Source organism: Ctenopharyngodon idella, chromosome 10 (genome assembly GCF_019924925.1).
Source record: "Ctenopharyngodon idella isolate HZGC_01 chromosome 10, HZGC01, whole genome shotgun sequence".
NCBI lineage: Eukaryota > Metazoa > Chordata > Actinopteri > Cypriniformes > Xenocyprididae > Ctenopharyngodon > Ctenopharyngodon idella.
In genome coordinates, this window is record NC_067229.1 from 45,314,959 (window position 1) to 45,332,440 (window position 17,482).

Consider the following 17,482-nt stretch of genomic DNA (forward strand, 5'->3'; position numbering starts at 1 on the left):
TTCCAATCAGCATGCTTGTTGACTCAACTACAAATGAAGTAATGATTTGTCAGAGCAGGAAACATTTTTTCCTCATCAACATTTTCCCCATAAAACACTGACAAAACACAAACTGACACGAGGGCAGTCAGTCTAGGATTATATGGAAATGCACTTTCTCATGTACACTACCTTTTGAAAGTTTGGGGTCAGTGAAAATTTTAAGAACAAAAAAAAAAACAAAGAAATTAATACTTTATTTAGCAAGGACGCATTAAAAGCACAATATGTACGATTTTTAGATTAAAATATCCAAAAACCACTAGAACAATGTTATATATTTTGCTGACTTGTGTACATACATTTTCCCAAACATTTTCAACAATGTTTAAATCCAGAGAAATCAGCAATTTTAACCAGGACATTTCTGCGCCTGTCAATGACGTCATATCCATGCTACCCTCGCTACTGTCGTAGAAGTAAACGCATTATAACATAACTTATAACACACTCAAATGTATTAAGTATTATTATTTTAACCATGTAAAACAGTGCTGCGTCACCCCACATATGCAACGAAAACCGCAGTAAAAGCATAATAAAAGCATAATAAAAGCTCCGCTGGACTCCCGCGGCTGTCGGCCCACCCTGATTCATACCAACGTTAATAAAACTTTAATACATTAGCTCACCATGAACATGATTTCTGCGTCAGATTGCTTTCCATTGGCTGTGGAGGTGATGACAACTCCCATGATTCCACACTCATTCACGGCATTATCAAGCTACACCTTTGTTTTGAATAGGCGACCTCTAGTGGAGAAAATTACATACTGTGCCTTTAAATTGACCAAAAGTGACAGTAAAGACATTAAATGTTACAAATAAATTCTTAAAACTTTGTAACTTTCTATTCATCAAAGAATGAATCAAAATCAGCACATTAGAATGATTTCTGAAGGATCATGTGACCCTGAAAACTGGAGTAATGATGCTGAAAATTCAGATTTGATCACAGGAATAAATTACATTTTACATTATTTTCAAAACAGTTATTTACAGTAACAGTTATAACAATATTTACTGTATTTTAAATAAATGCAGCCTTTGTGAATATGAAAGAATTTTCACAAACGTTTTTTAAAAATCTTACCGACCCCAAACGTTTGAATGGTTGTGTACCTTTTTTGTAAAATAAATAAATAAAAATAAATAACTAACCTAGTCCTCTAATTAACCCCTAGTAGATTACATTAAATCAAGTGCTTAAAATATAGGACAAAAATAGGATGTCTTTGGTAGGCTAACATTAGACGACTTAAAATAGTAGCGTGCACATATCTTAAATATTCAAACATGAGATTTTGCTATTTTAAACATTTCAATTAAGTTCAAATAAAAACATATGCGTCAAGGAGGGAGGTTTAGAATTAACGAAAGGCTTTATACCCATTTTGGGTCTCTGATTCAAATCATCAGCTTATACTAGACTCTCCTGAAATAGAGTCTATGGTCATTATTTAATATGATAAACCTGGTTGTTTATTATCTCATCGCCTTTTCAGTAGCCTACCGTAGGCGCTAATGAGCAGTGCGCCTTGGGTTTCAACTCCAACATAAGACTGTATTCCCTCAACAACCAAACCAACCAACAAAAATGAAGATGTAGCTGTGACAGTCTCACAAATTCCCAATGAAGTCAGCTCTCAAAGCCCCCGTGGGCAAGCCCGAGTTCGTGGGAACGGCTGAGGTGACAGATCCCGGCATCTCTTCCCATAGAGCTCAGGGACAGAACACATCACTTATCCTGACCTATAGTCAGTTAGACATGATGAGCTGCTTTCAGCAGTCAGCTGACCCTCTACGGACCAATCCAAACAAAAGAAAACCCATGCTGGAGGTCATGGAAAACCTTTCCCTGAGAGGTCCAGATTTACTTGCTCAGCAGAATACATAAAATTGTTCTTGGACGACACTTAACGAGGAAGACGGACATCACCAGGCCAACATGTCGCCCTCAAAAATGCATTTTTATTCACTGGAGAAATTTGTGGCTCGGAAGAGTTCATATGCGTTTCTAAAACGGATGAGCTCGTGTTCGAACGATAGTAATTGGATCGTATACACTCTAAAAATAAACTTAAAATGGATGGATACGCCAGTCTTTTTAACAAATGGTTCCCTCCAAGTTTAAATTACCGTGTGTGAGGGAAATGTCTTAGAAGGTTTTGAAATTTGTATGAGTAGGCCATGATCGTGTGGCTTTGACTTAAGATACACCAAAGTTAAATATGCTCCAAATTACAGTCGTTACGAGACCCTCAAAGCCAAAATTAGAGGGCGAACGCCCAGGCGGTACTATTGACTTCTTTATTGAATGGCTGCTCTGTATAATTAGAAAAGCAAACTAATCCATCTGATCTCAACCATCTGAGTGCATTGTGCCGTGATTCAGATGATGTCTCATGATCATGGCACCTAATCTACAATTAACCGGTAGTTTTGTCACAAGAGAGCTTTGATGTCCGTCTGCGGTCCATTCAAGGTTTTTTGGTTGGTTTCTAAGGTGAAACATTCATCTGACAGAGGATGCTGTCCCTGGAGACTCTTTTGACAACTGAGAAGGAAGCCATTACTGCCACTACGGCCTGACGTTAATGACAGGATGACCTTTAACCTCGGTTTTCACTCATCTAAAGCACGCCAGTGATTTTCAGTGTATCGTATTACGACATTTGACCACATTTCAACATCAGATGATTTCAGCTCTAGATGAAATTGTTATTGTTTTCTGTTCTATTTATAAACGCTTGTCTTAAAATATCTCAAAAGAATGGTCTCAGTGTTTTTCCTACATATGATTTCAGGAACCAGACCCAATTTTCTAAATAATGTGGATACAGGGAAAATAAATAAATAAATAAAATAATAATAGTAAAAATAAAACACACAATACAACACACACACACGATATATATACTTATAAATATAAAATATCTATGTAAATAATTTTATATATATATATTTTATCTATCTATAAAAATAATAAATAAATATATATTAATGCAAATGTATATATATATATATATATATATATATATATATATATATATATATATATATATATATATATATATATATATATATATATATAAATTATTTATTATAATTACAATAAAATTATTCATCTCAAACTGTTCAAACAACTTGTGGGTAATATTCCAGGTTTTTTTTTTTTTTTTTTTTTTTTTAAGTCATTTCAAATCACTGACTTCAAACTGTATTGGTTCTTGCTTCTCGTAAATGATTGTGAAAATTGTTGAAAGTTTGAATATGCACAAACACAATACAATCTTAAATATTTAAAGAATCATAATGCTCCTATTTACATAGAAGTCGTCATACATGTTTCGGAGTGACATGAAAATACTGATTTTTGGGTGAACTATTCCTTTAATTTCTAAAAAAAAAAATAATAATAAAAAAAGTTAAAGTTTATTCTTTAATATAGATAGTACTATAATGTGTGTTGGGGCGGAAAGAACAATGCTTATTTGTTCCATTCAACAGCCATTCATCAAACCTTGCTCAATTCTTTTGGCCTGAGTTGTTTAGATGTAGCAGGTAAAATTAAAAAAAAAAAAAAAACAACATGTGGCTTTATTTCCATCTTTGGTCTGCTGGCCCGTATCCATGACAACAGTTTCTGTGCTGATGTTGTGTAGGATTGTCCTTACCTCATGCAGCGCCACCTCTGCTTCCAGACAGAGACACACTGACCAAATTATCCTCACAGCGGCCCAGATACGCATGGAGTCATCGGTGTCAGCCTCTGCAGAGCTGCGGTCACATGTTTAATTTTGGATAGTGTTATAAGAGGTGATTCAGCCATTTAAAGCCTTCCTGTCATCTCACTGTCACATCGTTTTGACAGCTGAATCGATCCCACATAGGCAGACATCTGGCCTAGGATCAGGCCAAGGATCAAAACTTTTGTAGACGTCAAACTTTTCCAATGAACCTGAGCAGATCTTTGAAAAAGTTGTTTGCAAAGTTTCCTTCACACAAATTCTGCCACAGATGTGAACTAGTATCAGATTTGAGATTCAATTTTGTGTTGTAATCATTGGTTTCCTTGACTTTGCATGGATTCTGATGGAATATTATTAAAAATTATGGTATTTAACAAAAATCTCTCTTTTCCCTGGTCTATAACAACAACTGCAGTCTTTTTGAAAACCCAATGAATAAAACATCAAAACAGATTTTCTATGAATAATGTCTCCCTCTATTGGCCAAGAGTGAAAAATCCCCTTTTAATCTTATTATCAACAAAATAACATGCCACTAAACAAACTAAATAAATAAATAAAAATTATTCAATGATACATCACAATTATTAAATAATGGATTAAGTACATTCATTATAAGAATTTTAATTATAAAAAAACATCAGCATGAGCATTATATGATACAGCTTTTATGTGGAATTAATAATAATGTAACTTACATTATTATTAATAAATTACATTAATATTTATATTATTATTTATCATATAGTTAATATAATCTTGCAATAAGTGACCTTAAAAAGGTGGAAAAGAATTGCAATCCCATGCCGTTTCAGAAAAATTGAGCTGCATTGCCTGGAATCAGTTGAAAATCAACGACGTAAAGACATGACTGCAAAAAAAAAAAAAAAAAAAAAAATGCTACCGCGATATGGGTGAGCGATATTCCAGTAGACATGATTAACCGGTAGAGATTTTGGACTATCGTCTCTATTGCGGTTATGCTCGCGTGACATTGTTGTTCTGCATGGTCACGAAAGCTTTACATCGTTTACATGCGTTTTCAAGCATTGTGGTTTAAAAACCAAGCGATTTAAAGCGCAGTAACCAGGGAAAGAGAACTCATTTCGCTATATGTGTGTGCTGTCTATACTGTACTGAAGTTCTTTTTGCCATGTAGTTGGGCTTGAATGGTTAAATACACATACTTACGTGTCAAAATGCCCATGTTTGCAAGTATCCTCATCTTAAGTGAACATAACCAGTTGAGAAAGAAAACAGTAGCAGTATATTGGATCTGTGCATTCGGTCTTAAAGTGACGGCAGCCTAATACACCTTCTGTTGTCTGTCTTTTTTAACTTTAGTTAGTGTGTAATGTTGCTGTTTGAACATAAACAACATCTGCAAAGTTATGACGCTCAAAGTTCAATGCAAAGTGAGATATTTTATTTTACAGAAATCGGTTTTTAAGGACTAAAACAAACGACTGGTAGGGACTACAATGAGCTTCTTCCTGGGTTGGTAACATCACAAACCCCAAAATTTACATAAACTCTGTCCCCGAGAACACACAACAAAAGGCAAGGCCATGTTGAGCTGCTTTAGAGATGAGGAAGAGTTGTTGTAGTAGAGTGTTGTTGCCATGCTGTCATTTTACGTCGGACTGCTTCACAAACGAGGGTCAATTCAACGCTGGATTTGCACAAAAAGATTAACATGACGACACATGCTAGTGGATGAGTTGAATCAACTCCAGAGCAACTATATACATTTATCCTCTAATCATTCAGAAAACTCCAGATGCATTCTAAAAGTTGTAACTTCTTCCTGAGTCTCTCCATCAGTGTCCGACTCCGGTTTGAACAATGTAAGGCTGAACACCGTTACTGACAATCCTCATTTTGGCTGCGTGAGATTCTCCAGCTTTGTTGTTGTCGAACAACCGAAGCGTGAGCTGTTAAAGCTCCATGCTCTTCTGGAAAGGGGGCCGGGAGTAGCAGATAATTTGCATTTAAAGGGACACACACAAAAACGGTGTCTTTTTACCCTCAGAACAGACCTGTGACCCCCCAATTGAGAACCATAGTGGACCTTTCACCTCAATGTGGCTATGAAGACGATTCTGCCCTTTAGTCAAAGAGACGAGTGAAAAATGGTGTTTTTACTGTGCATTTACAATAAATAGTACTTTGGAATGTTATTTCAAATGCAAAATGAACAACTACAATGCAAACTATTAATATTAAAGACATAACACATTTGCAATGATAAAACAACAAAGTATCCCTATAAAAATCGAACCAACCTATTCATCACCTGAAATGTTGTTCATCCTTCACGGCCAGTTCAGTTCAAACTTTAGCACCAACCGGACCTACCGTTCCATACATTTGAAATGAGGTTTACTGTTCATTAGATCAGTTTGTCTGATCGATTGGATCTTATGTGCAGCCAAATCTTCAGCAAACAGTCTACTTGAATCACAGCTGCTCACGAGTCTCCGGTCATGATGGAGATGAACTCCTCTTGATTAACTGAAAGACAGTACAAGAACAAATGTGATCACTTAAATTCACTTTGCTTTTAACCTACTTGTTCACAGCACAGACAATTAATATTTTGCTGATTAAATTACATATCATAGCTCTTCACAACGCCAAAGGACACACAAACAGCTTTCAACTCAGCCTTCATTTCCACTGTTCCCATTTTTGTTGGCTGCAATACATTAATTTGCTGGGTCTTAATTGAGAAAAGCACTTTGGGCCAACTGGGAAAAGCACAGTAATTACTTCCATTCATCAGAGGCAATAAAAATAGCACTTTGTTCCTCTCCCTAGATAAAAATCCAGCAACTTACTCTCTCCATCCCCATCGGTGTCAAATTCATCAATCATGGCTCGCAGGTCTTCGTCGCTCATGTCTTCGCCCAGTTCACGAGCAACTCGCCGAAGGTTTCTCAGGCTTATCTTTCCCGTTTCATCATCATCGAACAGTTTAAACGCCTTCATTATTTCCTCTTTTGGGTCTCGCTCCAATATCATGTCTGTCACTTTAAGAGAATGATATTACTTTGTCTGGAGTGTAATCGCTAATGAAATATTCACACAAAGCAAGCAGAAGATTTATTATGTTACATACATTTATGTGCTCCAGATTTCAGCAATATCATTCCTGCGAAGCATTTCGTAGTCTAAGCCTATTGATGAGTAGTGAACTTAACTTACCCACTTCTTTGAAATCTTCAAAAGTTATTTTCCCAGTTCCTTCTCTGTCGTAGTCTTTTAAGATCTTCAACACATCTACTTTCTTCACCTCAAAACCCAGAGCTCTCATCGCCACCTGGAACACAAATTTTAAATATCAGCATTTTTGAGCTACTGTTGTCGATTTTTAAAAGATGCACTATGTAAGTGTTTTTTGTTGTTGTTCAAATTAACAAAAATCTACATAAATCAATACAATCCTTCTTCCAAAACATGTTTTTGTCTTACCGTAATTCACTATGGTAAGCCTGTTATAAGTGTTTATATTTTAGACCAGGTGGGATGCTTTTCGCGCGAAATTGCATACATACGTTACTCGTCTGTGTGTCTCGTCATATCCATAAATAGAGAAAAGTTGCTCTGGCTACTTTGACGCATATGGGAGTGGCATTGGTTAGTTGTCACAATGAGCGAGAAAGGTTGACATGGAGCAGCTAAATCTCCAACCTCTGGAAATCACCCGTTAAAAAAAAAAAAAAAAAAAAACAGAAGAGAAGAGAGTCTGCTGGCAAAAAGAGAATGCGACAGAGCTAGTAATAAAACAAGAATCAACATTGCTTGGCTTTTCAGAGATGATGAGAACTGAGGGATTTGAAATGTTGTAAAAGAGATGGTATTTGTTTTACTCAACAGGTAAGTAAGGTATTTTATTGAACAGACAAAATGCCATATGTATCTCTCTAACAGAGTTTATTTATCTATTGTGAAGGGTCATTTCATTATGGTTGTTGTAGCGCAGTGCTGGAGTTCATTTTCAAGGAAGTACAGTGTCTATTAATGGGTAAAGCTACAGTAACATCTTCAGCTAGTCAGCTTAAGATCCATATAAACTGGTTATATCTCTTAAGCTTAGTAGTGAATATTTTATGAGCAGTAGGATAATTCGAGGAATGAGGGTAAAATATACTTTTAACCACAAATGCTCGTCTTGCATTAGCTCTGCGTTGTGCCATGTATTACGTAATCATGTTGGAAAGGTCACGCGGCGTGATGTAGGCGGAAGTACCGAGCAAGTGTTTATAAAGTGTACATGCAAAGACTAAGTCAAACGGGCTTTACAAAAAACAACGATGTCGAAAAATGGGTTTTTCACCCTAAAAAAAAAAAAAAAAGGTGTGACCTTTCCAGAGTGATTATGTAATGAGTGGCACATCACAGAGCAGTGCAAGACGAGCAACTTTTTCTCTTTTTAGAAAATGACAGATCGTTTCGCTAGATAAGACCCTTATTCCTCGTCTGGGATCGTGTAGAGCCCTTTGAAGCAGCACTGAAAATGCAATTTGGACCTTCAACCCGTTGGTAACTGTTGAAGTCCACTATATGGAGGAAAATCCAGTAATGTTTTCCTCAAAAACCTTAATTTCTTTTCAACTGAAGAAAGAAAGACATGAACATCTTGGATGACATGGGGGTGAGTAAATTATCAGGAAATTTTAATTCTGAAGTGAACTAATCCTTTAAGAAAGATCTTACAGTTTAAAGTCAACCTTACAACAAGTCAGAAAACAAAGCCACTACAACCCTATGCTATGTGGACATATTTATATATATATATATATATATATATATATATTATTAATGTTTCAAACTGTTATTCAAAATGTATCATCCTCTTTAATTGGTCTTATAGTCATATATAAATAATTGTAAATTTACTAAAAAAAAAAATAAATAAAAAAAAATGAACAAAAGTGGGATCTAGTGAAGGTATCAGAAACTTTTAAAGTATGTGTTAATCAAAATATTGATATCAATTACTTATATAATTATTCATATAACATTCTTTGGTTTGCATTGATATGACACTTCCATTTGCCAAGGGTAATGTTCATATTTCTCAACATTAAGAATTGAATTTTTAAATAGATTAACATTTCCGAATATAATGAAAGATCTTTACCTTTAATTCATGATAATCTATTTCTTTATCCTTGTCTGTGTCAAAGAGCTCGAATGCCTCCTTGATCTCATCCTTCTGCTCCTCTGTAAGTTCCCTCCTTTTCTTCCTTTTGCTCTTATCAGCAGTTAGGTCAGTCCTAAGGGCACAAGCATGGAAATCAATCATCTGATTCATTCTGATCTTCCTTTAGTTTAGATACCATTCAATACACACTTGCTACGTGCCTCCCTAGACAGCATTTTGAGGTCTCATAGAACATGTATATGATTATGTCCAAAAGTGCATCATTTTATTATTATAATCACTATTATTACTATCAGTAATAAAAAATGTGTCAACAATTCACATGCACTGGCTAGCAATGCTCAACACACCAGCAGCTGGTCTCTAAATACACAGCAAACAACTAAACACCTCATAATTACCTCAGAGACAGACTCATTTTTGCAGTTGGGCAATAAATTCGCTGATACTGAAACCCAAATCCGTACAACAAGATTAGAGTTCGGCTTCAACAGTCCTGCTAATCCCGAACACAGAGACGCCAAGCACAGCGCGTTGCTAGTTGATTGTCAAGGAAACGTTTCCGATTGGCTGCCGCAGTCTGAGCGTCAGGATGACGATACTTGTGATTGGTTGTTTGGGAACAGATTTGCTTTTGAGCCTGTTTGATTGGCGGGCTCGGTCTGGAATGGGCGGTCTTAATGATGGCGGCCAGACGGCGGCATATCTTACATACAGAACCAACCTGAATAAGCTTAAGGTACTCAATGTTCACATCGCTGTAAAGATTTTAGCCATTTTTTCAGCTTTGTAGAGAAAACTGTGAGTTCTTATTGCCATTTCATTGGTTTCTGATCCATTACTTTTAAAGTTTGTTTGTATAATGACATTACAGGCTTAACAACTGATTGAGAAACCTGACCCCAAATTATCGCACAATAGGTCATATGTGATAATATCATAGTATGCATAAACATTTGAGCTGCTTTAAGAGATATACATGGTCTCATCATATGAAAACAGTTCAAACTTGTCTTAATAGTCTTAGACATTTTCTTAATATGGGCATCAAACTTAAAGGGTTAGTTCACCCAAAAACGGTCTTCGTTCATCTTTTGGGACACAAATTAAGATATTTTTGATGAAATCCGATGGCTCAGTGAGGCCTCTATTGCTCTATTACCTCTCAAGATCCAGAAAATTACTCAAAACATATTTAAAACAGTTCATGTGAGTACAGTGGTTCTACCTTAATATTATAAAGTGACGAGAATACTTTTTGTGCACCAAAAAACCCCCCCAAAATAATGACTTTTCAACAATAGAGTACCTCAGGGATGACGTGTTTTTGTAGGCCAACCCGGAAGTTAGCGGCGCACGAGTTCCCTCGATCGAAAGCCTATTTTTCCCATAGACTTTTGAAAAATCGCAAAAAATAAGCTCTTTGTTTAACAAAGGGTTATGACACTTACACGTTTTGTCTATCAAGAACATCTTTACAAGTTCAACGGATCAACGTCACCACCACCAAGCTTCCTCAAACTTTATTTAGTAAACAACTTTATTTAAAAACATGCTTGCTTATTATGAACTCTGCTGTGTATGAATACTTATCCACTTTTTCATGAGAAATGCTGTCCAAATGTCCTGTTTGTCATGATGACGTCTAAAGTCCCCGCCAAAGGAAGTAGTCCATTTTAGCGATTTGTTAGCAACCGCCGTTTTTAAGACACAGTAAAGGTTTAATTATGTCATAGATCAAAACGTGAAAATATTTAAAGGCTTCGTTAACCACAGACCTTATTTCAGGCGATTTAGCAAAAACCCATCAAAAAACCTATTGACTTCAGGGCGATAGAACCGGAAGTCCTAAAATGCTAACTCGCTTCCGGGTTTTGCCTACAAAAACACGTCATCCCTGTTGTACTCTATATCTAGTGATGGCCAATTTCAAAACACAGTTTCGAATCTTTATGAATCTTTTGTTTCGAATCAGTTGTTTGGAGCGCTAAAGTCACGTGATTTCAGCAGTTTGATATGCGATTCGAACCACTGATTCGAAACAAAGGTTTGTAAAGATTCGAAGCAGTGTTTTGAAATCGGCCATCACTAGATATTGTTGAAAAGTCCTTATTTTGGGGGTTTTTTGGCGCACAAAAAGTATTCTCGTCGCTTTATAATATTAAGGTAGAACCACTGTACTCACATGAACTGATTTAAATATGTTTTGAGTACCTTTCTGGATCTTGAGAGGTTCGGTGACACTGCTGGCAATAGAGGCCTCACATCGGATTTCATCAAAAATATATTAATTTGTGTTCCGAAGATGAACGAAGGTCTTACGGGCGTGGAACGACATGAGGGTGAGTAATAAATGACATTATTTTCATTTTTGGGTGCACTGACCCTTTAAGTTAAGTGTACAATGACACCTAAATATATAAATTCACTCACTTCCTTGATTTCCTTTTGGTCAATTTTGATTTTAAATACATCCAGCGCTTGTTATTTAATGAAAAACACATTGATAGTGTTTTGTTGTAATTTAAAGTTAAACAGTTGTCCTGCAGCCACTGGGAAACACCGACCAGTTGCCTGGTTGACATTTCTGCAGCCAAATGAGAAGTTTCTGCTGTCACATAAATAATCGTGTCATCTGCATACATTTGACAACCGACCTCCTTGCAACTTTCAGGTAAATCATTTATATATAAGCAGAAAAGCAAAGGACCCAATATTGATCCTTGTGGTACACCTAGTTTGCATTTTTAAAGTGATAACTTCACACATTTTAATACATTGCTGTCTACAACCCAGGTATGATTTGAACCAGTTTAGAGCTTGTTGAGAAAAGTTCATTTGTTTCAGTTTCTTCATGATTCACAGTATCAAAGCCTTTATTTATGTATATGGCATGATGTAATATAATACAGGGTAATAGTAATAGTTTAGAAACTGAAGTGTTGTTGCCAAACATAAATTGATATAAGCAATATTGATAAAAATGAAATAAAGTAATTATATACGAGTATAAATAATTTAATATTATATATAATCATTGCTGTTACTAGTATTATTGTATGTAATATAAACTTATAATAAATGTAAATGCAATATACATTTATGATAATAATTAAATAAATTTTATTTCATTTTTATTTTCGGTTGCTATTCATAAACATAATTATTATTGATGATATTTAACAGCAATTTGTTTAATGCTTATCCTCAATTTAGTAATTGCAGTCAACCACCAATAGAGGACGCCCTACACCATGACAACACTGACATGGATCCTTTCTATATCCAGTTTGAACAGCAACAGGAAATCCAAGAAACTCTTTTAAGACTTTTCATACACACAAAAAAATGGTTTTGTGTAATTAATTTAATATTATAGAATATTAGTATTCTCTTGCTGTAAAAGCATGATCGGTGGCAATATCTTTACAGCATGTTTAAGGAAGTTAGATGGGTGGCTCCCAAACCACTTCCTCTGATGAGCACAAAATGCGTCTCTGGTCTCATGAGGCTGTTGTGGGTTCAAGCTTAAAAGGTCCCATGGTCATAAAACCACACCCTAATAGATTCAGTCCTGTGAGGTGCACTGGCCCAAATGGAGCCAAGTTTACTTGTACTAGTGCCGTGCAAAAAAAAAAACAAAAAAAAACATAATTTCTTCATTAATGTGGAATGCGGCAGTTCTTTTTTAAGTGCACACTGCATGCTTTCATGTTTTGACTGAACTTGCTTCTTTGATTTTGAGCACTTGGAACCAGAAAGTCTGTTTGTGTGACAACAAAGATTACCTCTTGGCAACCGCTGACATTTGATAGGTGTCGTATTAAGAAACAACAGGACTGTTCACATGCTCGCTAATCATTACTCATATGAGGTGTGAGCAGTTGCTGGCAATTCAGCTTTTGAACAGTTTCCTTGTAAGCTAATCTCTTGCATGCACGCCAACACAAGGAAGAGGGTTTCAGAAAGTGACGTCTATCTCAAGCATGGTTCTGTTAGTACAAATCACTGGCTATGAGTTTAATAGAACAGAGTTTGTGTATCCCATGAAACAAGTCTGTGCCTATTGGATGGAGCTGGTCACGTGACAGTCCATTCATTTCATTAGCCTACTTGTGACCGTCACGGTGCAGTGTCTTAGTCATAAGGACCCTCGAATGCCTGGACCATCTGGACTTATTTGTGTTTTGCCAGACGGCTGTGATGTTGTGTGTTAAATACAATAATCGTTTTAAAATATCTTCTGAGTATAAATTCATTTCACACACAATTACCTGTCATTTTAAGCTCACTACTATGGTTTACCTGCTTGACCCTGTTTTATAGTGTGATGTTGTTGTGTGTGAGTTTGTAATGCATCAGTGGGGGGAGGTTTGACTATAGCTTTGACTGGCTCATGCTGAACAAAAGCAGATGAGGAACTACTGTGATGCTGCCGAGGCTGGAGAGATCTAGTTCAGACCGGTAGCTGGGTGCTGGCTTCAACACTGAAGGGATCTTTGGCGGTGGGAGGGTTTTTTTTTATTGTCGTCAGTGTGATTAATTTAGGGAAGACAGTCTTCAGAGGTTTCACAGTTACTATTGTAAGAGGTAATTACGTACTGCCCTAAGATGGAGGAAGTCAAAACTCTGACTGCTTTTTAAACTGCCTGTTGTAAAGGTTATAGAAGTGCGAGCTGATGATTTATCCTGTAGATACTGATTAAACTGTTTGTTATTGGATTTAAAACTGAATAAATTAATGATTATATTAATATAAACTTATAATCATTTGGAAGATGCTTTTATCCAAAGGTATCATATACAATATGAACATTTATATTTATCATAGATAGATAGATAGATAGATAGGTAGGTAGATGAAAGACAGAAAAAAATGATCAATTATTACATTAATATGTATTCATTTAGAATATGCTTTTATCCAAAGTAAGTTTATCATAAAATGTATCAAATGTATTTTTAACCCCTTTAAATTTAGTTAAACCATATGGACACAAAAAAATTTGCATCATGTTATTGACCCATATACGTATATATATATATATATATATATATATATATATATATATATAAAATCTGTTGCATGAATTTAAACTGAATTTATCATAAAATTTAACATTTTGTAACTAATTTTATATATATATTGTTACTGAAATTTATGATTAATGATTATATTTACATTAAAATTGAATAATTTGGAAGTTGTTTTAATCCAAAGATACTTTATCTGTGTGTGTGTGTGTGTGTGTGTGTGTATATATATATATATATATATATATATATATATATATATATACACACACACACACACACACACTCACATATAATAGTTTTATCAATAAGTCAAATTAATAGATCAAAAATTTTTATATAAAAATGTAACATTGTAACAAATATATAACATACATATATAACACAATTTATTATTTTTAAATTATATATAAAAATAATTACATATATTATTTATTGATAAAACTATTGTGTGTGTATATAATACATCTGTTGTGTGAATTTAAACTGAATTTATCATAAAATGTAACGTAACAAATTTTATGTATAACTATTGTTACTGAATTTCATGATTTAATGATTATATTTACATTAAAATGTAATAATTTGGAAGATGTTTTAATCCAAAGATACTTTATATATATATATATATATATATATATATATATAATGATTTTTAATATTTAATCTTTGTTCACCAATGTGGAGATGTAGGCTAATTTATGGGTGTCAAGTACTCAAGTTGAACATCACTTTCCCTGCTGCAAATGTTTTATTATTTTTTGCATTTGTGTATTTCTGTTATGATATAAGCGATAAACAGATGCAGATGCCATGAACAGTGAGAACAAGGTCACATGAAAGACTAGCATCATTAGTATAGCTTACTGACTCATTAGGGTATGGGTGGGAAACTATGAGTTACATGAAGTACAGAACATCTTATTGACCTTACCACTCCTTGAGCTCCTCCCCAAATACCTGTTCTTTCAGCTCAGTGGTGGTGTGATGTTCTAGACACGCCCCCTCATTGTTTCTGCATTCTTATTGGATGAAGTAGACAATGTGTGATACAGCCATGGAGATGATGGTCTGTGCGGTCCATGAGGTCTCGTAGCTGAGTTTAACATATATTTTAGTAGAGAAACCCACATACAAACATTTTTAATAAGCTAACACTTTATGCGAGGTCACATAAAAGCTCCTCCAGTAGCCTTATTTATCTAGACATCAGAGGGACGCGTGACTCTGCGGTGCCGTCGCAGTGATAATCATGTGGAGATGTTTTTCTTGTGGCAGAAGGTTAAAGACCACATGCACTCATGTGGCTTCTCGCTTGCTTTCGCTCGCTGAGAAAGAAGGAAAGGCAGATGTTGTTCCAAATCATGCCGCCACAGGAGATCCTGGGATCCGGCCAATCTCCCTCAAAGCCAAGAAAAACAAACCAGTTATTCTGGGGCCGTCTGATCAATCTTCTGTATGCGAGAGCTTATGATATGATGCATGATGTAAAGTTAAAACTGCAGTCAGGTTCACAACGAGTAACGAGATTAGGACAGAGACGGGGAAATTGACTGAGAAATTTTGAACACAAAATGAGTGCGCATGTCTAAGTGGCCACGTTATTGAGAAGAGAATTTTAGTTTAGTAGTTTAAAAAAATTACAAGCAAATTAAATTTAAATGAAAAGTACCTTGCATTACTTTTTAAAAAAAGTAACTCAAATATTAATGTGTAAATTTATAAAGTAAAGTGTTACTTGTTACGTCAAAAAAGTAATCTGATTATGTAATGTAATTACCCCCAACATTGATCTGGGGTTCAAATCCGGACTAAATATGCAGTTTTAATAAACCAAGAATTGCAACTGAGCCACAATGAACTTTTGCTTTAAAGGGTAAACACGGAAGCACTGCACTGCGTTCACTACGTCAACTGCGTTCGAATTGTTAAATAAAGTCATTATTTTTGTTTTGTTTTTCACGTGGACTATTTTAATGATGTCTTTAATACCTTTCTGGACCTCAAAAGATGCAATGTCATTGCTGCCGTGTGGTTCAGAAACCCTCGGATTTCATCAGAAAATCTTAATTTGTGTTATGAAGACAAACTAAGGTCTTACGGGTTTGGGACGACATGAGGGTGAGTACTTAATGGCAGAAATTTCATTTTTGGATGAACTAACCCTTTAATGAAAAGCAGGACATTTTGCAACATTTTTTCTTTTGTGTTCCACAGGAAGAATGCCACAAAAGTTTCAAGTGACCTGAGAATGGGTAAATGATGATGAGGTGAAGTATGATTTTAAACGTTGAATCTGGACCTTTTGTGTTTTAGTTAATGATAATATCCCTGTCTCATATTAAACGGCCAGTATTTTCCCCTATGGTTTGTGACGCAGAACCTGATTTCACCAAGTGTAACATGAACCTGGATCAACATCTTTGATGATCCTGGAACAACATTTCAATCAACCAATCAGATTCTGTGAGACGATGTGTGGCTTCTTAAGGCACACAACATATTATTTCATAGTATTCTATACAGGGATGGCTATGTCGATTAGCATTGCATTATAAATATACTTTATTATCATGAAAATACCCAAGAAGGCTTGAAGTACTCAGATAAACCATATATTGTTGTAGTCGTGTGTTCATTAGTCATGTTTAATCAATCAAAGCGTTTTAATCTTCTGTTTATTTAGCTACAGCGATGTATGATGCCCATAGGGATTTCCTGGAATGGCGTGTGTTATTTTCTTCAGGAAATATTTGGAGTTTCTGTGTGTGAGAGCGCCCTCTGGCTTTCAGATGACATTTAGCCGTGCTTCGCTGACAAGCTGTGCATAAAAAAATCGCAGCCTTTGCCAAATCGCGTTCGATTAAATTCGATTTAATTTTGATTAATCATGCAGCCCTAGTTAGGATTACATTTTCAGACAAGAATGTTGTTCCAGGATCCAGAAAAATATGTTGACCCAGCAATCTCGGCAAAATCAGGATGTCCAGTTTGTGACACCCATTTTTAATTATCCAGTCAATTGCCAATAGGGCCTATACATTAACTCCTACATTTTTTTTCTCAATTTCTCTTTCACTTAGAAATATTACAGAAACAAATTGGATTGTGAATATGATTTCATTTTCATTTTACTATACTGAATAAAAACTTTGCTTAGAATCTTTTGGTAAAATCTGCCAATATAGGTCAAAATGTTTTGGATTCATCTGGCTGCTTATCAGAGGGTTATTTATGAGTGATTAAGGAAGACGTAAAGCTGATTTGAATGAGAAAGTAAGGGTTTGACAATCGCCAGGCAGTGAACAGCTCATAGGCACTGGTACAATAAGGTCATCCCATAACAGAACAGACTAACTTGACCTCAAAAGAGTGAACATCATGCCTGCATGTAATTGCTTAAAGGTTACAAATTATATCATCAACACCATTGAAAAAGATGTTATCCTGTGAGAGGAGTATACACAGATTCTCTGTGCTGTGAGAA

The 17,482-nt window shown here is 35.3% G+C and overlaps 1 protein-coding gene and 1 long non-coding RNA gene across 2 annotated transcripts; one reads left to right on the forward strand and one right to left on the reverse strand.

Moving 5' to 3' along the window:
- Positions 1-5,195: 5,195 nt before the first annotated feature.
- Positions 5,196-9,526, reverse strand: cetn3 (centrin 3). Its single transcript, XM_051910963.1, has 5 exons — positions 9,363-9,526; positions 8,938-9,073; positions 6,999-7,113; positions 6,632-6,823; positions 5,196-6,305 (listed from the first exon to the last, which is right to left on the reverse strand). Exons 1-5 carry the CDS (start codon positions 9,377-9,379, stop codon positions 6,262-6,264), a joined length of 504 nt encoding a protein of 167 aa, XP_051766923.1. The 5' UTR covers positions 9,380-9,526; the 3' UTR covers positions 5,196-6,261.
- Positions 9,527-9,589: 63 nt separating this feature from the next.
- On the forward strand, positions 9,590-13,983 carry LOC127521617 (uncharacterized). Its single transcript, XR_007932425.1, has 3 exons — positions 9,590-9,700; positions 11,492-11,635; positions 12,178-13,983. It is a non-coding gene; the product is annotated as an uncharacterized LOC127521617 (long non-coding RNA).
- Positions 13,984-17,482: the final 3,499 nt, after the last annotated feature.

What these genes read in the sequence shown, in the direction of transcription:
- cetn3 (XM_051910963.1), bottom strand. An exon ending in TGAAGATTTCAAAGAAGTGG is followed by an intron (nt 6,824 to 6,998) that starts GTAAGTTAAGTT and finishes ATTCTCTTAAAG; the next exon opens with TGACAGACATGATATTGGAG. An exon ending in CACCGATGGGGATGGAGAGA is followed by an intron (nt 6,306 to 6,631) that starts GTAAGTTGCTGG and finishes ACTGTCTTTCAG; the next exon opens with TTAATCAAGAGGAGTTCATC.